Source organism: Coffea arabica, chromosome 2c (assembly GCF_036785885.1).
Source record: "Coffea arabica cultivar ET-39 chromosome 2c, Coffea Arabica ET-39 HiFi, whole genome shotgun sequence".
In the NCBI taxonomy this organism is placed as follows: Eukaryota; Viridiplantae; Streptophyta; class Magnoliopsida; order Gentianales; family Rubiaceae; genus Coffea; species Coffea arabica.
This window is the reverse complement of record NC_092312.1, coordinates 23881884-23907950: the sequence shown is the minus strand read 5'-3', so window position 1 is coordinate 23907950 and position 26067 is coordinate 23881884. Positions and strand designations below refer to the sequence as shown.

The 26067-nt window shown below is 37.0% G+C and overlaps 2 protein-coding genes and 1 long non-coding RNA gene across 9 annotated transcripts; 1 reads left to right on the top strand and 2 right to left on the bottom strand.

The window, feature by feature from the left end:
• The first annotated feature begins 537 nt into the window (after positions 1-537).
• Positions 538-5221, top strand: LOC113726934 (eukaryotic translation initiation factor 3 subunit B-like). The gene is made up of 11 exons (XM_027250855.2): positions 538-846; positions 1013-1247; positions 1813-1959; positions 2066-2194; positions 2399-2527; positions 2607-2690; positions 3023-3147; positions 3277-3475; positions 3562-4094; positions 4320-4428; positions 4513-5221. Exons 1-11 carry the CDS (start codon positions 722-724, stop codon positions 4843-4845), a joined length of 2148 nt encoding a protein of 715 aa, XP_027106656.1. The 5' UTR covers positions 538-721; the 3' UTR covers positions 4846-5221.
• A 1065-nt stretch (positions 5222-6286) lies between these two features.
• LOC113726933 (uncharacterized) lies at positions 6287-9327 on the bottom strand. Of its 4 annotated transcripts, none has more exons than XR_003457645.2 (6): positions 8730-9327; positions 8098-8237; positions 7786-7969; positions 7557-7669; positions 7141-7219; positions 6287-6724 (listed from the first exon to the last, which is right to left on the bottom strand). It is a non-coding gene; the product is annotated as an uncharacterized lncRNA (long non-coding RNA). The 4 variants fall into 4 exon arrangements; XR_003457647.2 differs by having other exon boundaries at positions 8755-9327; XR_003457646.2 differs by having other exon boundaries at positions 6287-6397; positions 6476-6724; positions 8098-9318.
• Positions 9328-10665: 1338 nt separating this feature from the next.
• On the bottom strand, positions 10666-25800 carry LOC113726931 (DNA replication ATP-dependent helicase/nuclease JHS1-like). 4 transcript variants are annotated; one of them, XM_027250852.2, is made up of 34 exons: positions 25161-25800; positions 24331-24498; positions 24009-24242; positions 23860-23922; positions 23527-23718; positions 23404-23457; positions 23262-23323; positions 22416-22548; positions 22144-22254; positions 21935-22031; positions 21623-21705; positions 21072-21137; positions 20567-20716; positions 20393-20448; positions 20057-20114; positions 19868-19978; positions 19722-19778; positions 18184-18318; positions 17858-18094; positions 16981-17055; positions 16526-16644; positions 16356-16428; positions 16131-16235; positions 15799-15966; positions 15360-15429; positions 15124-15275; positions 14028-14105; positions 13851-13943; positions 13630-13767; positions 12290-12329; positions 12114-12187; positions 11894-12028; positions 11163-11282; positions 10666-10923 (listed from the first exon to the last, which is right to left on the bottom strand). In XM_027250852.2, the coding sequence occupies exons 1-34, from the start codon at positions 25707-25709 to the stop codon at positions 10762-10764; spliced, it is 4218 nt and encodes a 1405-aa protein (XP_027106653.1). In that variant the 5' UTR covers positions 25710-25800; the 3' UTR covers positions 10666-10761. The 4 variants fall into 4 exon arrangements, 3 of the variants coding, with proteins under 3 accessions (XP_027106653.1, XP_027106654.1, XP_027106655.1); XM_027250853.2 differs by having other exon boundaries at positions 24331-24489; XR_003457643.2 differs by lacking the exons at positions 10666-10923; positions 11163-11282; positions 11894-12028; positions 12114-12187; positions 12290-12329 and having other exon boundaries at positions 13631-13767; positions 13851-13936.
• Positions 25801-26067: the final 267 nt, after the last annotated feature.

The window sequence follows — 26067 nt, the reverse complement described above, 5'->3', positions numbered from 1 at the left end:
ACATTTAGGACTCCTCGACTGGTGTTTTTTGGATCGAAATTTTCTATCAAAAAATTTTTACGTTTTCAGTGAATATATTTTTCAATCATCTTTTTATCGCATATATATCAAATCGTTACGATATGCTTTTTAATAAAAGCTCCAAAAAATTGTAAACTACAGTATATTTTTTTTATAGAAACTCTAAAAAATTGCAATTCAAACGAGACCAACAAACAAATCATAGAAGAAATTGATGGGGGTGTAAACGGAATTTAACATACTTGCCTCGGTTCAACTGCAAGGCATTTTATTGGGTCTACATAAATTGGTGGTCTAAACAGGCTTCACAATACTGGAATGGTTCAGTCTGCAAAATTGTTGACGAAGGCCATAGCATACGATCAGCGTTAAAAGTAGGATTGGGTTGGTAAGCCTATTGGCCCTCAGTTATATGGGCCATCGGCCCAATAGCGAGTTTTATTTCAACACGTAACATAATAAGTTGCTATTGAAAAGGAAAAAAGGCTCAAGACCCTGGAAATAACGACTCGAACCGCCTTTCTCATTATTTCACTCTCCAGAAGATCAAAAACCCTAAAAACACGAACAATCTCCATTACCGAAACTTCTCGGCGGCCGGAGCACTCATTCTTCTTTTCCTCCTTCTTCGGCGGTGGCGCATTCTCACAGCTTGTCTGACTACACTCAGACAAGCTCCAAATTCTAAAGCGGTATAATCATGGCGACTGAGGTGATGTCCATGGAGGACATAAGAGCCTCCGCGTCACGTCTCGGCATCGACTTCTCTGAAGTGGATTTGGATTCCATTCGCCTCCCTCCTGGCGAAGACTTCGGCATCATCAGGTTCGTATAAATGTTACAACTTTATTGTGTTGGTTTAGGAAAAGAAGAAAAAAAGCTTATATTTGAGCAAAAATACGCCTTCTGCTTAGGTCAAATTAATTCCGGCAATGGCTTTTTTGCGCTGGAATTTGAGGTTTTGGGTAATGAATTGGTTGTTGTTTTGCAGTGATGACGAGGATTTGAAGGAGGAAGAGGAGTTGGAATTCGAGGCCGGGTTTGGCAACATAATTGTGGTGGACAATTTGCCCGTGGTTCCTAAAGAGAAATTTGAAAAATTGGAAGGGGTTATTCGCAAAATTTATAGCCAGATTGGGGTGATTAAGGATGACGGTTTATGGATGCCAGTTGACCATACTGGCAAAACTCTGGGATACTGTTTTATAGAGTATAATACACCTCAGGTAGAGTTAAAAAGAAAAATCTTTTTGGATATTAATTTGTGGACTTTGCTATCGTATGGGGTGTAGAAAATTTGCTTATAATTGGAGAAAATATGTAAATGAGCTTTATTAAAACGGGCCAGAGGCATATGATATTAGCCTGGAGAGGGAAATTGTATGAAATTGCTTTAACGTTTGGAATGATGGCTTATCTTGATGATTCAATAAGTAGTATCTGGTAGCTTCTTGAAATACAAAAGCTGTGTATTAGCTGAAGATCAGACAAATGTGTATTTGTTTTAGATGTTATTAATATGCGGTGATTGCTTTTTTAGAAACACAGCAATGGTTGGTGCGTAGGCGAGGGTTATGGCATTATGCAGTCTAAAGAAACAACGACCTATTGTTTCCGTTTTTCCTTTTATTTTGGGGTGGAGGTGTTTTTTTTTTGGGCCGGGGGAGGGGGGCATTGGGGCGGGGAAGAGTTGTGTCTATATGCAAACAAACAAACAGGTTGCCATAATGTCTCGTTGCAATTGATAATTAGTTTCATCTGGCTAACTGATCTTGTTTGATGGCATTGAAGGAAGCTGAACTTGCAAAAGAGAAGACTAATGGATACAAGTTGGATAGATCTCATATATTTGCTGTGAACATGTTTGATGACATTGAAAAGTTTATGAAAGTTCCAGATGAGTGGGCTCCTCCAGAAACTATACCTTACACACCAGGGGTTGGCTTCTTTCTTTTCAAGTGCTGCTAATCTTAGGATTCTCTCTTCTGCCTGAATTGTTCTGTTCAGTAAGTTTTTATCTGAGTGGGTTGTGTACTGGTTTCAGGAAAATCTGCAACACTGGCTTACTGATGAGAAAGCTAGAGATCAATTTGTAATTCGTGCTGGCAGTGACACCGAGGTGCTGTGGAATGATGCTAGACAGTTGAAGCCTGATCCTGTTTACAAACGTCCTGTGAGTGACTTGAAATTTGTAGTTCTTTCTGTTTCATCTGGTTCATTGCTCGTAAATTTATGTTGTTTAATGCATCTTATACTGGATTTTACTTGGATGAATTGTCCTTGTACTCTTCTGAATACATTTTTCTCATTCCTTTTTAGAACTTCCATGTTTTACGTTTCTCTGATGCCTTTTTTTCCCCATTATTTTTTCACTCAGTTCTGGACCGAGAGTTTCGTTCAGTGGTCCCCGCTGGGTACCTATTTAGCCACACTGCACAGGCAAGGTGCTGTAGTTTGGGGTGGTGCCTCCGCTTTCAATCGCTTAACGCGCTATGCTCACCCTCAGGTCATATTTTAATAACTATGATGTTAGCAAGCTAGAGTACTAATCTTTCAAGCATTTGACTTTAATGTCTCAATTGCAGGTTAGACTGATCGATTTTTCTCCTGGTGAGAGGTTTTTGGTGACTTACAGCAGCCATGAACCTAGCAATCCTCGTGATACTCATGTAATGTGTTTTATCTAGTTCATTTGTTATTTAACCCATTACATACTTCCCTTATGATCTTTTATTATATCTTCTTCCTTACTGATTATCTTTTTGCTATTTGATATTAATTGTTGCACTCCCTTAATAGAAGTCATGAAACATATTCGTTGACTAATTCCTCTGTAAATTTTAAAAATCAAGGTTAATCTACAAATTCGCCTTATTATGCGATGCATTGCAATAACAAGAGTGACAGTAGAAGCATTACACCAACAGAAATGTGTGTTCTGGTGTAGCAACACGTTTTCAGATCCCTGTAGGACTTTTCCTGATATAGACTCATTTTGCAGAGGGTAGTTCTCAACATTTTTGATGTGAAATCTGGAAAAGTAATGCGAGATTTCAAGGGAAGTGTAGATGAATTTGCTATTGGAGGAACTGGGGGCGTTACTGGTGTTTCTTGGCCTGTTTTCAGGTGACCTTTTGCTTATGTATACTGATTGCCCTTGTTGACCTGGTGCATGGAGACATGTTTCACTTTTTCTATGATTGGATCTAATTGTGAAAATTTTTGACTTGGAAAAGTTGATTGATCTTTTTTCAGGTGGGGTGGTGGGAAGGATGACAAATACTTTGCCCGAATAGGGAAGAACGTCATCTCTGTTTATGAAACTGAGACATTTACTCTTATTGACAAGAAATCCATAAAGGTTGAAAATGTCATGGACTTTAGTTGGTCACCGACCGATCCTATCCTTGCACTATTTGTTCCAGAACTTGGTGGAGGGAATCAGCCTGCAAGGGTGAGTACAGAAGCTCCATGTGGTACACACCTGACTTTTTTTGTTTCCTCTAATCTAAAGGCTAATAGTTTACAATCTAATAATAGGTAAGTCTTGTGCAAATCCCAAGCAAGGAGGAATTGAGGCAGAAGAATCTTTTTAGTGTTAGTGACTGCAAAATGTATTGGCAAAGCAATGGTGACTACCTGGCTGTGAAAGTTGATCGGTACACAAAAACTAAGAAGAGTACATATACTGGGTTTGAGCTTTTCAGAATTAAAGAGAGAGATATTCCCATTGAAGTATTGGAACTTGAGAATAAGAATGATAAGATTATTGCATTTGCTTGGGAGCCAAAGGGCCATAGATTTGCAGTTATTCATGGTGATAACCCTAGGCCTGACATAAGTTTCTACTCAATGCGGACTGCTCATAATACTGGTCGGGTTTCAAAACTCACAACTATCAAGGGCAAGCAGGCAAATGCACTTTACTGGTCACCAGCTGGTCGGTTCATTGTGCTGGCTGGGTTGAAAAATTTCAATGGGCAATTGGAGTTCTACAATGTTGATGAGCTTGAAACCATGGCAACAGCTGAGCACTTCATGGCAACAGATATTGAATGGGATCCCACGGGAAGGTAATAACCGATCCATTTTCGTTGAGTTGATTAGGAGAATAAAGCTTCCATCTTGTTGTAATGTGTCTGAAGTCTCTTTCCTGGTTCTAAAACTTGAATGTTTTTTCTCAAGTTTAATTGTAGAATCTGTGTAGTACTTGGGAGTCTAAAAGACTGATAGTTGCTTAGTCTTGACATTTTGTTTTGTTTTAATTCTTTTTGATTGCATCAAATTTGCATATGCAGGTATGTTGCTACGTCAGTAACTTCAGTTCATGAGATGGAAAATGGTTTCAACATATGGTCCTTCAATGGCAAACTGTTATATCGTATTCTCAAGGATCACTTTTTCCAGGTAAAACTACACAATTTCACATTTAGTATTTTTTTTTCTTTTTTTGTGTTTGAAAACTTGAAACTTACATTGGTTATATCGTAGTTTTCTTGGCGTCCAAGGCCTCCATCCCTTTTGAGCCCTGAGAAGGAAGAAGAGATATCCAAGAACCTGAAGAAGTACAGCAAGAAGTATGAAGCAGAGGATCAGGATGTCTCCCTCCAGTTGAGTGAGCAGGAACGCGAGAAGCGAAAGATTGTGAAGGAAGAGTGGGAGAGGTGGATCAGCGAGTGGAAACAGCTGCAAGAAGAGGAAAAATTAGAAAGACAGAAGCTTCGTGATGGGGAAGCCAGTGATGAAGAGGAGGAATACGAGGCCAAAGACGTAGAAGTGGAGGAATTACTAGATGTTCAAGAGGAGGTTATTTCTTTTGACTAGCAGCTGGTACAATATTTATCGTAATTTGGTCCCAGAACTAGAAGATTTCAGAGTTACTTGCAGAGGTCCTCCCAGAACTGTGAGAGAAGGCAACTGGAGTTAATTCATTCCCAGAATTGTGGCCATAAGATCTCCCTTGAAACCCAAAGACAGACAGGAATAGTCAGGATATTGAGTCAGTTTTGCGGCAGTTATTAATTATTTTGTTGTATTAAACTAAATTTTGTATTATTCTTCCAACTTATCTTTTAGGCTTTACTGGGAAAAGAACGTTGTTCTGTTGATGCATGAATATGGTTTACTCCATATTTTATCTGGATCCCTTCTCCGTTTTACGTCGGTCATTGTTATGTTTATAGATGTGGATGTTATTTGATCTTTGGTTGGTTCAGTTTTGCTGCTCTTAGTAATCGTGGAATCAGTTTTCCCCAAGCAAATGACTGGTTTCATGAACCATTTGATTCACTATTAATTCACTATTTTAATTGTTTTTCTTTTTCGGGTTTCTCCAGTAATTATTTGTCAAACATCATAACTTTAAAAAAAATTAATTATCATTAAAACTAATTCTAAAAATCACTTCAACATTTTGAATCATTTGATTCTTTCGAGACCACTTTTGCGAAATAATCGACCCTCACCATTCGAAACTTCTTTTGGATTTCCTTTCAATAAAATTTACATCAACACAACAGCTATAAAATGCAGTCCAAATGCCGTCTATCATATAATGTAAAACTTAAGCAATCAATTCTTCATTGAAGAAGCAATTGAAGAGTGGCAAGCTCTTAGCGTACTGTTCAACTTACCTGCTTCTGGATAGTTGTTGGCATTCAAAATATGACAAAAATCAGCCTAGAAATTCTTTTGCAAGGTGGACGTTGTATGATATGACTATTAGCTTTATATTACTAAGGAAACACGGGATAATAGTATGGGTCTACAGTTAAATCAAACATTTATTTTAATAATGCACAATACATATTCCGTAAATAAATAATGTAATTTTTTTAAAAAAAATAATTCTGTTATTTTTCAAAAATGAATTATTAATTTTCATTAAATTTTTTACCTTTTGGATTTTTTTATTTTCTAAAAAAATAATATTATTAATTTCTAAGTTTGGACAATATATCTTTTTCTATCTCTCAAAAATAATATATTGTTATTTTCTAAAAAATAATTATGTAATTATTAATCAAATATATGTGATACCTCAAATGTGAAAATATCATATGTGACAGTGATACCAAATTTATCTGTTGCAAAAAAGGGCTCGCTATATCCTCTTTTTTTTTAGCAACATTTACACGCATCATTCTGATGATACGTGTAATGAGTACCTCCCATGACACGCCATTGGAGTTGCTCCAAAGGTTTAAACCACGTTAAGCGTAATTGGGAAAAAATGAAAAGAAAGAAAAAAAAAAACAGCCATAGAGAGGGGGAAAAAGCACAATATGACTGGCTTTTTGGTCTGAATATACTCGTAAGAGATACTACTGCTCTTCTTATTGTCACCAATAAGCAGACTGAAAAATGCATCCCATTTCTGTTAATCAACTTTTGTCTGTTAGTTTGACACCAGAATCAAGTTTATGTGTGCGGTTGATGGTGAAGGAGCTCTCACCGCTAAGAAGGCAACCTTTTTCTTCCCGGCCTTGTGTGTTAAAGGGACTCAAATGCGGAGATAAGCTTTGAAGTTGTAAGTAGGCCATCTTCCAGAGTCATGCTACTCTTTGCAGCAGGTCCTGCAATGGAAGAACCGTCTCTTATATACTTACCTTGTGAAACAGGATCAGCCAAAGAACCAATGTCTTGACCTTGCCATCAGGACCTTCTGGAGCAGATTCAGGATTTGCAGCGTCAGTGTCATTATCTAGGGGAAGAGGAGAATCAAAAGCATAGCATAAGTTCTTTAGACGATTACCTTCAGCAACATGATTAGAGGGAATAGCTTACAACGGTACCAGAGAAGTAGATGAAGAGGGAAGGAAAGGAATAAGACAACATATGACTTGCTGTTACAGTTAAAAAAGAAAAGACTTGCTGAGAAAAATGGAAGAGACTGAAACTAACCAAGAGTCTGACTCCTCTAAGACCTAAAGATCTTGATATACAATGACTAATTGGACATCATAACAAATTAACAATGGAAATGTTTGACAAGAACATATATAATATTGTAGCTTAATGGCATGCCTCCCATTGAGACTTCAGGTTCGTTGAGGACTGAAGGTACAATAACAAGTTAGAGAAACACAGTTATGACAGCAATCATGAACAAATTACTACCAGCGATAGTAGACGTGCAACTCCAAGAAGCCGTTCCAAAAAGCTATATTTACCAACATCAGACCTTCTCCTCTTCAAACTGAAAATGCAGTGTAAAACAGACATGCATATAAATATCCAAAAATTTATGTATATGAAATACTATAGAACATAACAGTTCAATTGCTATTACTTGTACATTAGATAGAGTAATTTCTAAATCAATTTCCCTGGCAAATAATTTTCAAATTCCAATTTTACATTTTTGAAGCCTCATGAAATGACTCAGAAAATTTTGAAGATTTATAACTTTGCAATGAACCCTCTTCAGAGTCTTGCTAATTGCTCCATAACAAGATACAAGCATCAATAAGCACAGTCATCAATGCATAAGGTTAACAAGAAATTAGGATAAGGATCCTCCTTTTTGTTTATACCTTTCCCAAAGCTGCACTTTTTGTTTAGGTCTTTTTCTATGGATTGCGACAAAGCAGGAGTTCAAGATTTCCCCCAAATTTGCTGATTGCAGAAGCCTCAAATCCCTTCTCACCTGTCAGCAGAATCACAGTTAATTTTGGGTAAACAGAAATCTAAGCCTAGAAACGTACAGGTTAGTGCTATATAATAGGTAAGTAAAATTGAAACTTCAGCAGAAGAACTACCTACCTTGAGCAGACACTGACAATAAGAGCACCTTTGATGCTGATTCTTATTTTTGTAGACAATTCTATCAAAAATTTCAAATTCTTTCTGCAGCTCACCCAAAAACAAACTCAATCTCTACTCAAGTACTTCAATTTCTGAACCCATTGCCCATAATGTTGGTAACAACTACACATGCAGCTCCGTCCTATAACCACAAGAAACAATTAACTTTACAGATGCTCACATTCTTTCAAAAGAAAAACTTGCCCAGCGGATTAATTCAAAAAAATCGAATTTTCTGATGAGATGATCGCATTCTTTGAAGAGAAAAACCTGCTAAATATTCTGCAAGTATCTTAATTCCGACTTCAAATATTGATGAAGAATCATCATGTGAGAGTTACAGGAAAAGAAGGTTGTGAATCCTAGTTAGATCAAGAACCTTGCCACTCAAGTTGCAGCTCCTAAGATTCCTAGAAAGTTTGAGATAAGAACACATATCATCTCAGTCATACTCTCTAAGCCTAACATCAAACAAGAACAATGTTCATTCCACTGAAGCACCAAGCCTGCAATTCCTATAATAGATTATTACAGAAAGAAAGCAAATTTATTGTTCATTTCCAGTAGCTTTACTGTAAAGTGAAGAGATTCTTAGTGCAGAAAAGCATATAATGCTAAAGTCATTGTGATACAAGCAGGAATAAGATTACAGAATTAGAAGCATGGAAAAGCCTTCATCAGAAGAGCACAAATTTATGAATTAAGCCAATTCAGAAGAGAGAAACGCTAAAAAGTAATAGTTGCATATCCATGTAAAATGTACACTATCAAATCTGAATCACATGGTAGGTCACAGTAATTCTTTTGACTGGTCAATAATAGCATCAAAACAAAGCAGAAACATGACTACTGGTGCTTGAATCCGTAGACATCTACATATCATAAACAGAAAAAATAAGCACCAAAAGGGGTTGAAAGTTCTGTTACGAGTCTTCTGACTCCCCTGAAAGGAAATCATATGACAAGCTCCTGGTTCCACAGACTATGAGAGTTATTGTTGAATTTATCATACATCCGTTATGGTTGTGAAAGGGGTAGGGTACTTAGTTATATAACTTTCGGAGTGAGAAGGCCCGAGAGTACCCAGCACTAGTATCAGAACCCAATTATGACAACTCCTCCCAGTAGACATTTGGATCGATTGTTGCTCGTCGGATAAAAGATTAATGCTGATTCAACTCAGAGCCGATGTGTGATAGGCCTGTCGGATGAGAGGTTGATGTTGATCCAACCAAGGGCCCAATGTGTGAGAGGGAGATTGTTGAGAGGTTGATGCTGATTCAACCTAGCGGCCGATGTGTGAGAGGGATGTGGATGGGGCAAGGTGATACTAAACCAATCTAGGGCCTGATAAGTGAAGGGAAGATTGTTGAATTTATCCACATCAGTTGTGGCAGAGTGTTTGGTTATAAGTGTGAGACGATCCAACCTAGAGGCCGATGTGTGAGAGGGAAATTACTGATTTTATCCTGATCCGACCTAGGACATGATGTATGAAGGGGAGATTATTGAATTTATTGAATTTATCCATGATCCAACCTAGGCCTAATGTATGAAAGGGAGATTATTGAGTTTATCACATCGATTATGTGAGGGTGAGATTTTTTAGTTTATCCATAGCGATTGCGGCACGGTACTTGGTTATTATAAGTGTGAGGGGATCCAACCTAGGGGCTGATGTACGAGGAGGAGATCATTGAATTTATCTCTCATCGGTTATGTTGATGCTAATCCAACCTAGGGGCCAATGTGTTGATACCGATCCCACCTACAGGCCAATGCGCGAGGGGGAGATTGATGATGGTTCAACCTAAGATCCGATATATGAGGGGGAGATTGTTGAGTTTATCCCACATTAATTGTGAAAGGGGCAGGGTGTTTGGTTATAAGTACGAGGGAAAGCCTACCTACGATCCGATGTGTGTAGGCTACACTATCAGTAAAGATTTGCTAGAAAAGAGTTTAGTGAAGTACTAGCAAAAATATACATGGATTAACTTTTTATACACCGGTAGTCTAGCGATTTCTTTTTACTTGCAGCTATGAATGTATACCGCATGTTCATGATTTGAATTTCATATTTGAATTCATATAATGTTGCATTAATATAAACCTATTATAGTGTAAAAAGAAAAAAAATTGTACATTGATAGTGTATAAAAAATTTCCAGTACAGGATACCATATAGCCCGGATTGATAGAAAATTAGGAAGTCTATGTATGTTATTCATATAGCCACTTGGAAGAAACTATGGTCTTTACTTATAGCAGCAAAAATACAATTGTTGCTGTGGCCTGTACTTGTTGCCCATCTTCCCTCTGCCTATGGTGCCGCATGAAGGAAGAGGCTGCAACTCTCTAATTTTTGGAGTGGGCGTGGAGAGCATATCCACTGGGGCTTTAATTTTGATGTCGGTATGCCAGTTGAATGTCAGTCATGTTGGTTGCGGCAATGGTTTTCTACGACTCCACAGGAGGGTGTCGTGATACCCCATCTTATCTTATTTATTTGACAGATTTGGTTGCCAAGGAATCGTTTAACTGGCATGGGAAATTGTTTAATCCGGAAGAGATATTGAAGGCTACTTGTCGAATATCTTCTTGTTTAACGCTACCTTTTCAAGAGGGCATATTTTGACATTTAGGACCAAGAAGTATCTCATAAGCGTAAGCAGCATTCGACATTTGGCAACCTTCGTTTATGCATTTAAGGGTTTACCGCACTTCGCTCCTTTTGTACAAGCACTGTGGTTCATGCCATTTTGGTAAAAGTTTTTTCCAGAAAGTTTTCTTTTTTTTTTTGGACTCACCCCAGTTACCATTTTATTAGTAAAAAAAAAACTCAAAATAATGGCTTTTATTTTATTTACAATTTCCAAAAAAGTACTCAATCTACAACATGATAAATTACATCAACATCAAAATCACTCCTACCTACCTCAATTGGGAGGAGCATCTCTTCAACTCTGGTTTCAGTTTAATGTCCCTCTTGGATATACTCATTATTCCCCCTTGTTCTTCTACTTTCTCTATGAGAAGCCTCAGCAGTGGTACTCTCGAAAGAGTTCTGCAGGAGCCCACCATGATTAACTTCTTCTGTTCAAGAGGGAGGGGAAAAACACCACATCAGTGTACATGTTTGTTCAAGAGTAGTTATGCATCTTTATCAGTCAAAAAAATAACGAAAAAGCTTCAAAGACATAAGAATGTCTGTAGCGCAATGTCCAGATGGTAAGAAATGTAGTAAAATATATCAAACATTTTCCAGCTACAACCACAAATAATTTATTGCTGAAACAAACACAATAATTAAATAAGAACAACATGATGAGAACCTTGGCCCGTGTAATGGCTACATTAATCCGGTGCCAGTCTCCAAGTAGTGAAGAGCAACAGGTCCTTGGGTTTTCACTGGATCTTACAAAAGAAACCAGTATGCAATCTTTATCCCTACCCTGCAAGCCAAAAAGATGGGAAAACAAAATAACGTTTGGTTTCGACAATTCAACAACACGAGTCTGACAAAATTGTAAATTTCCATACAATTTTCCATGTTAGTAGAGAATTTCACAGTAAAAAAAAATTTTAGCCACGAGAGTTCAAATTTCCACCAATGATAGGTCAACATTTCACAAGGATCTATCTGAGAATTTAAAAATTAAAAAAAAAAAAAAAACTATACTATTCGATTTTCTTAACCTAGAAGAAACTTTAGACTCCTTCCTAAACAAACAACAGTTTATTTGTACCAATTGAAGCTTCCACACGTGTCTTTCAACAAAAACTCTACTACTATAAAATTCCGGAACCAGTAGAAAGGATAACACCACTAACTGGAAAAGAGCCCTACCAATTTGAGATTGTTGTGATCACTATTGCAAGACAGGTGACACAAATAATCAAATCACCGAAGGGCCAAATGCCTATCAACAGCTCCCAGATTAATAGTTGACTAGCTCTTCTTAAGAGTTGTTATTTTTATCAGAGCATCACAGAAGGATAATAGGTGTGCCAATAGTTAATTTTTAAAGCCAAAACATTGTATAGACGTTGGCAAAAGTCGGACCTGGTATTTGTCGATCGTGTGTATCTCCACAGATGTGGAAACAGCTTGGCGAATAAGATTTGCCTGTGAGTTGTAGGGGGTAATAACGCCAATGCTTTCTCCTTCAATGCCTCTTTCAAGCAATCCATTTGTGACCTACAAATAGAAATGGCCATGAGAACAGTAACTCCATAAAACTTGATCCCAGAACGCAATAAGTAATCAGGTCCAAATATCGCACCTCAGATACAATACAAGCTTCAACTGGATTGTTCACTGCTTTACTGTCATTTGACTCGTGTGCTTCTAAGAAATCTGAGTTGTTAAGACGGTAAACAACTCAAGTTGTATGGGAGACAAGTTCTTCTGATGAAAAGCATGGGATAAAGGTAAAAGGAAAACAGCACTTGAACAAACCTGTGTTAATAAAAATAACTGGTCTTTCTGGGTTCAACGCCTGGTGAAATTCAAGGAATTTAATCAACCAATAAAATTTAATTACTTTTGCAACAAGAATTAAGGAAAATAAGACAATTCACCTATGAAATCTTGTCACGGTTAATAGTAATATTGTCTCAAAGGAAAATGCTGGTACCCCCATTACAGCCATCACACCCCCCCCCCCAACCATCCTCCAGCAGGAGGGAAAAGAAAAAAGTGAATGAAAAAGAAAAGAAGAAACACCGAGACAGTGACCAACTGTGATCAATCACAACAGCTACAAATTTGAAACAAATAATAACTGTCCATAAACTTGATAAAAAATTTCATAAGAACAAGCTTGAGTGTACAGGGATAAAAGAGGACCATAACGTTCCTAACGAAAAAGTTTGAGTGTTAACGCTACTGAAAATGAAAAAACAAAAATAAAAATAATAAAAAGTAATAACCATCTGCATTTCAACATATACATGGATATGGCAAAATTGAAAGAATATCCAAGTCAGAAATGTTAGTATAACAAGCAAAATGAATTGAAAAGACCAGAAACTTTTGAGCAGCATAGGTTAACCTGTCATGTACAGAATATGATTCACATGGATGCTTGAGTAAATGATCTTAGATCATGTCAGCCAGTATCTTTCGCAGGCATAAGTTACTCTTTTTTTGCCCAGTGTTTTTCCTGGTCTACAAATATCCAAAGGTTCCTCAGAACCTGCTTATAGGTATTAGAGATTCTGATTTCTGTACCTAACCAAAATCCAAATTTTTAGTGTGCATAAGGCATCCTAGACCATAAACAGAAAGATGAGAAAAGCTTGACATATGACCACAAACTCCATGCAGATTGTATCTGAAGGGAGACACCAAATGACCAATTAGGGCTCCAGAGAGAAAACATTTACTCAGATCTGGTTCAAAGCTTTATATCATGGAAAAAGGATTCATTATACCCTATACAAGGCAGAATCATACTCTTGTAGGTTACTCAGAAAAAGACAGGATGTGAGAGGCTAGCAAAGTAATATGTTCAAATTAAATGCTATCAAGGAAGCAGCAATTGCAGGCACTGAAAAGACGCATGACTCTGTTAAAATGCCACAAGAGTTTGTCTTTAGGGAACAGTAACATGCCAACAGAAAGCACAAATAGATAGTGTAATTTGAAAGTTAACGAGAGGCATTTACTTCAAGTAGCTTGACACTTCAAGCAGCCATTCAAGAAAAATCTATAAAATTATCCAGTTTCAACTTTCAACCATCTAAATGTCAGCAACAGATCTATATACAACATAACATAGAGAAATTTGTATGTACCTCATTCAGCCATTCAGGGGTAGATGATGGGCATGGGTAAATGAGTTGGGCATTCGCAATTTCGGCAGAACCACACTGCAATCTGTTCCCATATATCAAAGCATTTGATAGTTCCATGATAGCAGCACACATACGGTACTGCATTTGCAATGTATAAGCATCAAGTGTTTTTAGCTAATGAGCCGATGCAGGAAAAATTAGAACCCAAATTTAGAGATAACCTGGCTCTGCAAAGCTGAAATTGCCTGAGGATGTGCTTCTGAGAGCCTACAGAACAGGCTTATGGCCATTCCATTCTCTCTAGCCTCTGCACTCTAACATAAGAAAAACAAGTAAAGGAACGAGTAGATCATAGGGTACACCAGAAGAGTCAAGATTACTTCAGAAAAAAGAAACACCTGGACGAGTGGTGGCAATTGATAATGATCCCCCACAAGAACAAACTTCGAAGCAAACATCAAAGGTCCCAAGGACACCTGATTGACAATATAGTTTCTGTGTCACTGGAGTACGGCCAATGCAATTAAGTGTTATCATGCTTATCTTGGAGAACTGTGCAGAACATTGTGCTTAACAATCCAAAGAAATGGAAGACACTGTAACCAGGAAAACACAAAGAAACACCTGACTGTATTTTATTTCATAATTTGTACATAAATACACACACACACACATGGGTACATTTTATATTACCAACAAAATATAATAAGTAAAAAATTAAAAGAAATTATGAGTCAGAGGCAGTTGGAACTAATTAACACAGCTCCTAGAATTTATGCTTTTCTATTAGGTCCGCTCCTTTACCTCTGTACAAATCCAAAATTAAAAGGTATGAAGATTGACAGTCATTCCTATACTTCTACAAATTCAGAAGCCACTGAGTCTGAATTCTGACTTAAGATTCCATAGCTGTGTCCTTAAAATTGGTGAAAATGTTAGATTTCCATCAGAAGGAAGATGAGCGCACCAAGCTAGGGAAAGATGCATGCTAAAGAACTAAGAAGACAGTAATGAATAAAAGATCATGCTCACTTCTTGCGGATTATTCAAGTATAATCACCTTCTCCCTTTGATTTTCTTTTGGCTAACTGCTAACTCAGATGTCATATACGTGCACTTCTACTCATTGCTACAAGTTGCTACTGATCGCATACAATGCCTATGGATTCTCTTTAAACCAAAACACTGCTTCTATTGGTCCCTTTCCGTGAAGTGAAATACTTATCATTCAACTATGAAAATTTTAGTCTAACAGCAAGAACTGAAGGCATCCCAGGCAACAAATGACCATCAACAGCCTCATATCAAGAAAATTCAAAGAAAACAGCCACTGCACCATTCCCATATGGAAATGACTTGCACTTTCATAACCAGGTTTCATTTTAACAACTAGGAGTCTCTCGTTGCTGTTTTTTCAACAAAGAGCAGACAAATATTGAGTATTTCTTGGACTGCTTTTGTGGAGAAAGAACAAAGGGAAATCAACCTACATACCGGCAGTGTAGTTTGGCCAGCTTCATCCATGATACAAAAGTCAAATCTCTTCTTGGTAAGCAAAGGGCTAGCTATCCCTAAACAAGTAACAGCAACTACTCTGGTCTGATCTAGTCTCAGCTTAATCTGTTCAATGCTGTTAATGTCCATTGCTGTAAGATAAAATTGCCACAGCAAATTAGTACAACAAAGACATATCACAAAATAAAGCCCGATCCAAACAGAGGAGATTCTACCAGAGATGCAGTTGCCTCGGACCTCCTCATGCACAGCTTCACATCTTCCAATTCGGATAAAGTCAACACCCTGCAGTAATTTAAACACCAGTTACAGACAAAAGCCCTAAAGAGAATGAGATAATGAAGCAAATACAATAAGTTGTCAATCCTATTATTTGAAATACAACTTCAAAACATAATTTCAAATTTTCTCCAAAATACCCTAAACCAATTTTCCTTCTTTAAAGAAATACCAATGGGTCGCACCCTTGCTGATGAATTACAAAACTGGAACATAGCATTCCTTTTTGATGTTGCACCAGAAAAAATAAATAAAAATAAAAACAACAAAATCTAATGGCATATCCTGCACTTCTAGAGCTGATAAAGATTCAGACCCCTTTTGTGAGCAATAAAAAATAAATCAATTTAGAAGATGTATCGACACAGTTATGACCTGAGCTTTCAACTTGATAAGTAAATTATCAACAGCCGAATTTGTGTAGGACGTGAGCAATATGGATGCGCCTCTCAACAGTAAAGCTTTTACAGCATGCACCATAGTAGATGTTTTTCCAGTCCCAGGCATTCCTAATATTAGTGCGTAGTCTTTTGTTGTAAGTATCTGAAATTGAAGTTAGAAAATGTCAGTGTCAAAACTGTTATCCCAATTTGCTACCCCACAGCAACTTGCTTGCTTTCACAGCATGCACCTAAGCAAATGCTGAATTTCATTATACTAGACCTAAAGACTGATTCAAATGCCACAGTAATATTTCTGATGCATACCTTGAGAATGGCTCTGCGTTGATCATCATTTAAGTTTTTCTCCGACCAGATATATGAGATGGCAGGGTCCTGACTAAGTAGACATCCACTGTCAAAAGCTGGTGCCTGCAACAAATGAGCAAGTAAAAATCCAGAGATGATGGCAGCCTATGATTGCTTATAAGCAAGTGGGGAAATGATAAGGAAACAATAAATATGATAACAGTGTGTTTACACAGCATTTACCTCTAGGTTGACAATCACCTTCCTCAGTTTATCACTCTGTTCATTTGGCAAAAACAGTTGAACTAGGTTGAACCTTTACAGCCAATATGTAACAGTTCGTTATTTCCAAAACAACTAAAACTTTTACCCAGCAACAACCATAAGAAATGAGAGGTTGCTTACTTTACTACCTCATAATTGCAAATGATGCCATAGCTTCATCTTTGTCAATTCGCCAGCCCTGCTGACTAAGATCTGTTGCCACTGAAGAACTGCTTCCTGGAAGCCTCAAGCGCTTTGAGAAAGATACCTAGTGAAACAATATGTTGAAACCTACTTTAAACATTAAGACAACTGGTAGTTTCAAGGTTGTTTTAAGTGTTGCTGCTGAGAGATGCATTTTTTTTCTGCACCATGGATATCTATGTGGTTGCACAAGTCACCTGAGTGAAAACTGTGATCTATACAAACAGCTACTTTGGGGATGATCAAGTCATTATGCTATACAGCAATATATCAATAACCTACTCTTAGTCTTAGATGTAAATAACACCTATTCTTGGTCTTAATTCAACCACTTAAGATATGGTCATATAAGCTGGTCTCTAATTGATACTCCGTGTAACAGCTGAATTAAAGTACTTACAGAAACATGAGAACTACCGACATCCATTACAACACCGTTAGTGACTGGCAGATGACCAGGGTCAGTGCTCAGTATCTGAAAAGTAGAAGGTAAACTCATTTGAAGTTGTTGAATTACCAGTTGGAAGACAAAAGGCAGTATAAAATAACTAGCTGATAATTGTGAAGCAACATGCACGTGCTTTTAGTGGCAACATATGCAAGAAACTATTGGGCTGTGCATTTAGTAAGCAGGCATTAACAGATGGACTCTATGCACAGTTCAAGGAAAATCTTACTTAATTAAATGAAATTAACCATGTCTTTTTAAATTAAAAGTGCAAGCAAATCTGTGAAGGGCAAAAATGACGCCAACTAGGATGGTTGACATTGAAAGTCGTTAACTTCTTCACCGAAAGAAAAAGGACACTTGTCAAAGAAAGATAATGAAAGAGGCAAGGAAAGCATAAAAAAAATAACGTTTTTAATTCTAAAATGCTTCTATTTCACTGTAAAGGATCAAATTCAGTAAAAAAATAAAGCACAACTTCAGAAAAAGTTTTTGCAAAACTTCACACACTGGTAGAGTGACAAGAAAAGGTCCAACTAGACCAAATAAATTTATGTTATTGACCGTCTAATTATTGAGTTACACCTATTACTATTGGATAAGGCATATTTAAAGCTAAGTATAAACTGAAATAGAATGAGTTGACTTGTTGCTTAATTGCTTTTTCTACCGACAAATATGATCAATAAAAGTACAAAAAGGGACCTACACAGTAAGAAAGTCGCAACATTTGCATACTTAGCAGGACTGCCTCATAACATTAATGTTCATGGAAGTAAATATATGCAAAAAAATAATAATAATAATAATATTACTGCAAAGTAGATACCACATAATCCCCACTCCTAAGTGTACTATCAAAGCTGTTTAATCCAGAAGGAGAGCTTTGCTGTTCAGTGCCAACTAATGGAAAACGTTGATGCACAAATCGATAAACAAATTGGTTGCCTTTGGAAAAGCCTTTCTGAGGCATTTTGAGGGAGGTATCAAGAACAAGGGAAGATAGGCGACCAGAAAGGAGATCATTCTTCAAAATATGTGAAATCCAGATTTCTTTCTTTCCAACCTGACGCAGAAAGACATAACAAGCAGACAGTGAGATTCACAGAAAGAATGCCACAATCTTAAGCCAAAGAATCATTTCAGATATAATACCTCCAATTCTTTAGCCTCCAAGTCAATCAATCGATTCCATTTCTGAAGAAAAAGGGAATCTCTAGTTGTTAAATGCTGTACAAGTGAATCAAACATATCACCCAATCCACTGCTCTCTGTGGTCCCTCCATATGCCTTCAACAGTCAAAACCAAAGTCAGAAGCATGAAAAGTTCTAACCAAAGATGGAGGAGGCACAACTTAAATGCCTGTATGGAGATGATGCCACTTGTAACAACCAAGGAAGCTGGAAAAATTAGAACTACACTGTTAAATAGTGATTTGAACTCGCAGTTATCCACATATTTACAGAAAGATACCTCACATGAATGTAGTTTTAAAATGAAGAATCAGCTTTTATTCCTTAAAATATTAATGGCATCTTCAACAGATAACACAGCAACAAAGGCAGAATCGCCTACCATAAACAGCATCCTCATGGAACACTCCCCATAATTTGATGGTATTAAGAAAAAGAGCCTAGGAAATTTCCCCTCCTTATTTCAGGATGCAAAATGCCGTAGCTAAACCTATATTCATTATAGCTTTAGTAAATTATATTTCATCCTCTGAGTTTTGTCATGGTTATTGCTCATAAGAAATGGAAACATACATAAAACTCATCTATGATGCTAAACTCAATCTTTTAAGAATAGATCAACTCACGTTGATCACGCAGTTTTGATGAATTACCACCTCATATTGTTCTATGTACTTGACCTTAACCTAGAAAATGCGAAAAAGATTACAACGAATAAGCTGTTATCAACCATGCAGAAATGGGGAAAGCTACAAAGTTACTTCACAAGAAGGTATTTGTAATGAATAACATCAAGTAGCAGAGTTGCAGCACAGAAAGGTAAGCAATTCAGAGTTCTGGAATACATATCTGTAAGTGATCAGTTAGTACATCATGCTTAAAAGGCAAACTTGATGTATAGCTTACCAATCATTGATAAACAAGACACCATCAGCCTAACTCTACTCGTAAGATGATACCCATTTATTATGAGTATGTATTATTGAGATCCCAGCAAGAGAAATTTACCAGTACAAACTGGATTTCAGATTGTTTGAACAAAATATTACGAGCAAGATGATTATATATGGAAATTAGGACAGAAAGGAAACAAAAAAATTTTTAAAATTTTACATAGTTGAAAAATTAACAAAGGTGGGGTAAACCCAGTGGCAGCAAAACTGTAAGATTGTAGCAGAAAATACTAAAGCAGAACTAGCTGCATTTGAAAAAAAAAAAGAATAACTATTCTCCATGTATTAAAACATCAATGAATAGATCCATTTTGGGGACGCTGAGTCTCAAAACAGACACTGCTACAAAACAGGTCAAATTCCAAGAAAAGATTATGAACACTGATGAACTGTTTCCCGTTGACATTGAAAGAGGTTAGGGAAAGTGAAACTGTGTTAGCGTTTGCACCATCTCATCTAGCTTCTCCATCTTTTGATTGCATTGGCATCATCTATTCAGAGAGTGATCTAGGAATCCAACCGGAATTCAGGGATATGACTTTTTACCTTATGGTAGATGGTACAGACATCAAGGTGGCGACAACCTCTGCACATGTTTATGCTCTACATAAAAATGTCAAAAACTAGTCAAAGCATGTAATGAAAGGCACAAAAGGCTTAGAATCAAAAAGGACAATCAAATGTACATGTACCTGTTGCATTGCTGGTAGTTCTTGAGTTGTCAATGCCTTTAGTAGATCATGTGCCAGGTCATTTCGGCGTATTATTAGTCCAACCAAATCAGATCTTTGGACAGAAATTCCCTAGAGATAAATGTATCACAAATTAACACACAATGAAGGAAAAGCAAAGCAAGATGTTCTTCATGTGCTTAAAATTACCCGTGTCTGATCTATATGCAGGTAATACAGTAGACCTTGATTGATATCTTTCTGGTACCTGGAACGGGAAACAATAAAAGGCACAATTATTTTAACAATAACAACAAAATGAAAAGAAAGTTTGCAAAATCTACAAGAGCACTATTGAGGCTGCTTTTGGTCCCTTAAAAGAAATCAAATTGGCTTGCTATTGAAATTGTATTTTATGGAAATTTTTATAGATTACAGTTACATTCTCATGCCAGTTCCAAATCTATAAAGGAAACAAACACAGCCTGAGTTAATTCTAACTGGATAAAATGTAGAACTCCAAGAAGTACATGGACTTTAACAGACCTCTCGGACATTAGGAGAGTATATAACATAACTTGGGCGTTATGCTCCATAGCTGTCTGCATGAAGACAAATCATTGCCACAACACTTGGATCAAGCATGTTTATGAATAAATTAGGCCTACCACCACAAGGCCCCTGCACTGTTCTACAGAAACTATCTATACAAAAGCTTGCCTGCCCACTGGTTCCTTTCCCAGTTTTGAGCTCCATAGGCATAATCTTCCCAATATGTCCATTGCTGTCTATAATTACCCGCATGGAAGCATCAATCATTCCTTTCAAACCATATCTGGGTGCCCATGCCATCTCCTCAATGTCAACAACCTAGGTTTTTGAAGAGGACATCTCATTAAAAAAAAAACCAATTTTTCATATATAGAAGAAGATCATGTAATTTTTGTGAACAATTAGCATTGAAAGAATGCAATTGAATGACAATCAGAGAAATTTTAGTATTGAATCTCAAGTAGATATAGATATATCAGTATAACAAACTTCACATAATTCAAGCACATATAGCATTTTCCACGTCAGAAAATTCAATATTTTGCTCACCCAAGTTAAGCATATCATCTAGTAAGAGCTTCACATCTTCCAGACGACAATGGAGATGGATACTTTGTAATATAATCTTACCAAATTCGTACTTTACTGAAAGAAGATCAAGTGAGATGCTCACCTCAGATACTTTAATGTTCTGAAGTCCACCATGATGTCCAAAGTCAACTGCTTGGTTCCTGGAACCCTACACTAATTTTAAAACAATTTAGCTCAAAAATATAGAGTGACATGAATAGAACATGACAACTTGCATACAAATGGAAGAATCTACAAATTAAAATACCTCAAATATGTCAAAGTGCAGGCCATTGAATGAAGAAATTCAAGAAAAGCAGTATGCATGCAGATAGCCAAGATCCAGAGCTTCAGCTTATATGACAGGGTGAATGGCATGGCAGTCTTTTATTGATGACAAGATTGGAATTGGTGACATTGTTCAGTTTTAATTAATTAGACTTCGCATAAAACACTATTCAGCCACAAATTGCTAAACTATACAAATCTTTTCATGTGTCAGTAAGCTACAAAAGCTGCCACCCAGGCATAATGGTTTTGACCTAGGCCAAGCTCACACTAAGAGTATAAAACATTACAACATTTTCCAGACCCATCCCTACCCACGAAGACATTATATTGGGAGAGAGGTCATCAAAATTGTTATTCATTTACCTGCGAATCTCTGAACATGGAGATCCAGTTCAATATTTTTGGGATCGCTTCAACCAAGGTCATGCGAGTGTCCTTTTCATTTACTGCGATCAAGCGAAAAATGATAGTTCTCAAAGATGTCATAATGAAGACTGAAAGTATCCTTTAGTTGCTATTTGTGAATACCGTATAGAAATATATGCTAAGAAATTATAGTAACTGAAGTAATTAACTAATGCAACACCATAAATCATGTATCTGTAGAAATAAAAGACCTAGTCAACCAACGAGATGATGAAAATTACATATCGATATAACAATAAAAAGTTCTACCTCCACATGCATAAAGGGTGTCAAGATTCTTCTGAAGTACAATAGTTGTATATTGCTCTAAGAACTCTCTTGAGAGAGACTCACTGATCAGCCCAGCCTGAGGAAAGGAAACATATAAAATTTGCTATACAGAAACAACTGAAAGCGTTTTCCTATAAAAAGGAACATCGTATTTTCCAGATTAAACAGAAGATGAAACAAATTTTCACCTGAAATATCTGATGCAGCAAAGTGCCAACCAGTGCTGCAGTTGCATATTCATTAGATTTTAGCCTTTCATCCAGGACTGTGCGCCTTGAACAAGAAAAACTGGCAGCTACCTAGTAGTATAGATTGAATAACAACAATTAGGGAAAAAGATGCGCTGAATTTGATATGGGAAGTTTTCAGATAAGGGAGACAAGCGTATGTCATCTAAGATAGAAGTGATATAATTTGAAAAGCACAATTTAGACAAGTCTAAATTGATTCTTCATAATACCCGAGTTCCAGACACCAAAATATCAGGATGAACAATTAAAAAATTCTTCTCATGATTGAGATCACACTTTCCCTCGTTATCAAATTCACCAATGATGTGAACGGTATCTCCAGGTGAAACAACACTATAAAACCTGAAAAAAAAAAAAAAAGAACAGATATAACAACTAAATAACACAAAGATTTCACTCACAGATATTCACCATTTGGAATCCAATACCAAAGGAGCAAATAGGGGGTGGTTCAGAATATTTGATGAACAAAACAACTGGATGAGAAATACAAGTAACAGTTGATTTTATATGGAAACTACAGTAATGTGATCAGCAATTCTAATTGAAAATCAAAAAGTGCATCCGATTTCACTGCTTCCAGATTGAAAAAAGATGGAGTTGAACTTCTTATATTAACAGTAAAGTTCACCTTGCAACTATTGAAGATTAAGAATGTATGTTGCTAGAGATACGAAAAATATGGTGCTACTCAGGAGAATGCTCCTCATGTAGCAGTTTGTTCATTTTACTTCCTATTGACCAGTCAAAAAATTTTATGGAGACCTGTACCAAGCATGAGTGGGATAAATGATTATAAGTATGAAAGCCTAAACTTATTAACACTAGCCAATAGTCTACCAGAACTTGGTACTATCTCATCAAGGCTAAGACTCTAATAGCAAAGGCATTTTGCCCGAACAAGACATATGTAAGCTCAAGAGTTTCCAACTCCATCTTTTGAGATGGTGCGGGATAAGTCATGATGTGCTGAAAATTAAGACATTTTACAGAAAGGACTATGTATAAGACAGTAGATTAAGTGAATGCAAAGAGAAGGTTCTAGATTTGCTTACCATTCATCCCATAAATGCACTGCCTTCTCTTCTCCATTTTGCTCATTCAGTACCCGCATAATCTAGAAGCCAGAGTTTAAGCTTTTAAAATGACCATTTATATCAAACCTTCTAATTTTCTATATTTAAGTAAATTGTGAACCTTAAAAGAATTCCGTGAACCAGAAGAATCAATATTTCCATGCTTCTCAGAAACCTGCAGCGATGGGGGAAATGTCAATAAACCATCACGTGTCTAGCTGAATAGAAGAATATTGTTCCATACCTCCAATACAAGAAAATAATTGTTTGAAGGTTCCTTCTCGACTAGTTCTTTTGTGTTTATTAACTGTTGCTCTACAATGGAATCCGGCTCATTGATGGCTCTACCTATATCAAACCACGCTTCTGTTTTATCACATACCGATTCTTCAACAGAAATTACGTCCTCTACTTCATCCAATAGTTCAATCAGTGCCTGAAACCATAAATAAAAGAGACTGGCACAATGAGCAACTCAACTCATGTAATTCTCCATAGCAGTATTTGAAACTTATGGATGAACATTTAGGAACAAGATGATAGCTTTGTTGAATCAAATGCAAGGTAGTCTTACAACCTTTTTATGTGGCCTTGAATTGTGCTGATCAGGTTCTCCATGAATAATGACTCCATCATGAGGCTGCATTTAATTTATGGCATAAATCGTTAGATAAATAAATTTTCTTGAGTTAGTCAACTTAATCTTGCAAAATGAAGAATTATCACCTTATCATGGCAATAGGACAGGGATGGCGGAGTCTTAAAGGGACTTTGACTACAAACCTCTTCAGAATCATTCTTACTATTTCTGATTGCAAGATTTTCAACCTTACACACAATGTGTCTTCGTGTATGCTTTCTCAAACTAACCCTATCTGAGCACGTCAAAGAATTTTCAGCAGCCTTGACAGGTGGAGACGAAAGCCACTTTTCAAGCTTTCCTGCTGCACTGGGAGAAGTCTGTATATAACAATACCAACATTGAGGTTCAGCCTTCAGTGCCTTGGGAAAAAAGAACATTAAGAGAAAAGGAAAATATTTGCGAAACCTTTGTCATGGAACTTGGCTGAAAATTTAAACAGTTAAACCGTGTAGAATCCTTCAAAACCTTGACCACTTCAGGAAAATTCTTTGACATTGAATGAAGTCGCTCATTTATTGGAGAAATTTTCCATGTGACCTCATCGCCTCCATCATCCTGACTTTGCTGTATCAGCTACCACAATGACGTTCAAATGTTAGACAATATATTTAAAAACCTCACAAAAGTACTTTTCTTCCTCTGTAGAAGGATTCAGTTTAGGTTCTCATGGCATCAGTAACACTTAAAGCAAATAATCCCACCCTCCAACTTGTGAGGCAGCTCTTTCAATTATCTTAATTCGAGAACCAATTTTTTTTTTTTTTTACTATAAGGTATATCTGCAGTAATAGTTGAACTTAAATGCAGTTTAAATATTTTAACCCAAAAATGAAAGGAAAGCAAAAGAAATTCAGCTATATGACTGCAATATTAAAGCTAAAAATTAATTTCAGCTCTTCATCCTAGAACTCATTATTAGGGTTGGGAAGTTTTCTTCCATAAAAACGCTTCTTTTGTATGTATTTTCTCTTCTTAATTTTTTGTACATTGTTTAAATTTTCCCTTTTTCAAACAATAATACATGATATTTGCTAGCACGGAGCATGGAAATCGCAAGAAGTTGCTCATTACTTTTTTTAAAAAAAATTCTAGTAGGGGAGGGGGTGGGATTTAAGAAGCTGGGAGAGGGAAGGGGGCGATTAAATATGGTACAATATTTGATTAAGCACTATAGCTTAAGTCCAAAATCAGACACCTCCAAAAAAAAAAAACACAAAGCTTGAAAAAACAATTACCATTCCTGGCGAAAACTTGAACCGCTTGGGAGGCTTTCCCTTGTAAACCTCAGGTGAAACCTCCCGAACCTCATCTGGATTCTCCTCGATTTCTATTACATCTGTAGGCGTAATCTGAGACGGATTATTCAGCTCATTCCCTTCCTTATTTCTCTCTTTTTCCAATTTCTCAACTCCGCCAACTTCCTCATTCACACCAATTCTCAAGTTTTCACAGCTCAATCCCTCATTTTTCGTATCAAAGCTCCGAGAATCGGACTCATTTCCAGACTTCTCAGGCACGGAAGCCGAATCATTACTAGCGTTCGGAGGAACTGGAGGATCACCATCCGTAAATTTGGGGACTGCAGCGATCGTAGAACTATTAGAATTACCAATCGAGGGATTGATGGGCTTTTTAGGGTTTTGAGATTGGTTTTGGGAGTGGCGCTCAAAGAAGTGTTGGATTCCAAATTTAGAGGGCTGAGATTGCTTCTGCTGGTGAAGATGATTGTTCTGATTAGTTGCCGATTTCTTAGAAGCTGTTGTAGCTTTCTTCCGAGGAGCCATTGTTCCCAATCTCTCTTCTCCGGCGGAGTAGTAGCAGTGGCAGTGGTAGCGGAAGCTGGAGAGAGAGTGTTACTCCTTCCTGAGGTTTTCAGTTTCACTCACTTTTCCCGCCAAAAGCCGGAGATGGACGGTGCTTTTGCAATTTTTTGGTTGCTATATGGAGGGAGAGAACGTCAACCGTTGGATCACGATGGACGGTAGAGATGCAGGGTAGAGAATTGGGCCCAGAAGACAGGCTAATCCTCCGTTGTCCGTATACTATCATACAAGTAGTTGGGCCTCCGATTTGCTAAAGGGCTCATTAGAGTCCAAAAGTCAAAGAGCTCGAAGGAATGGTTCCCCAACCAAAAGAGGGCAA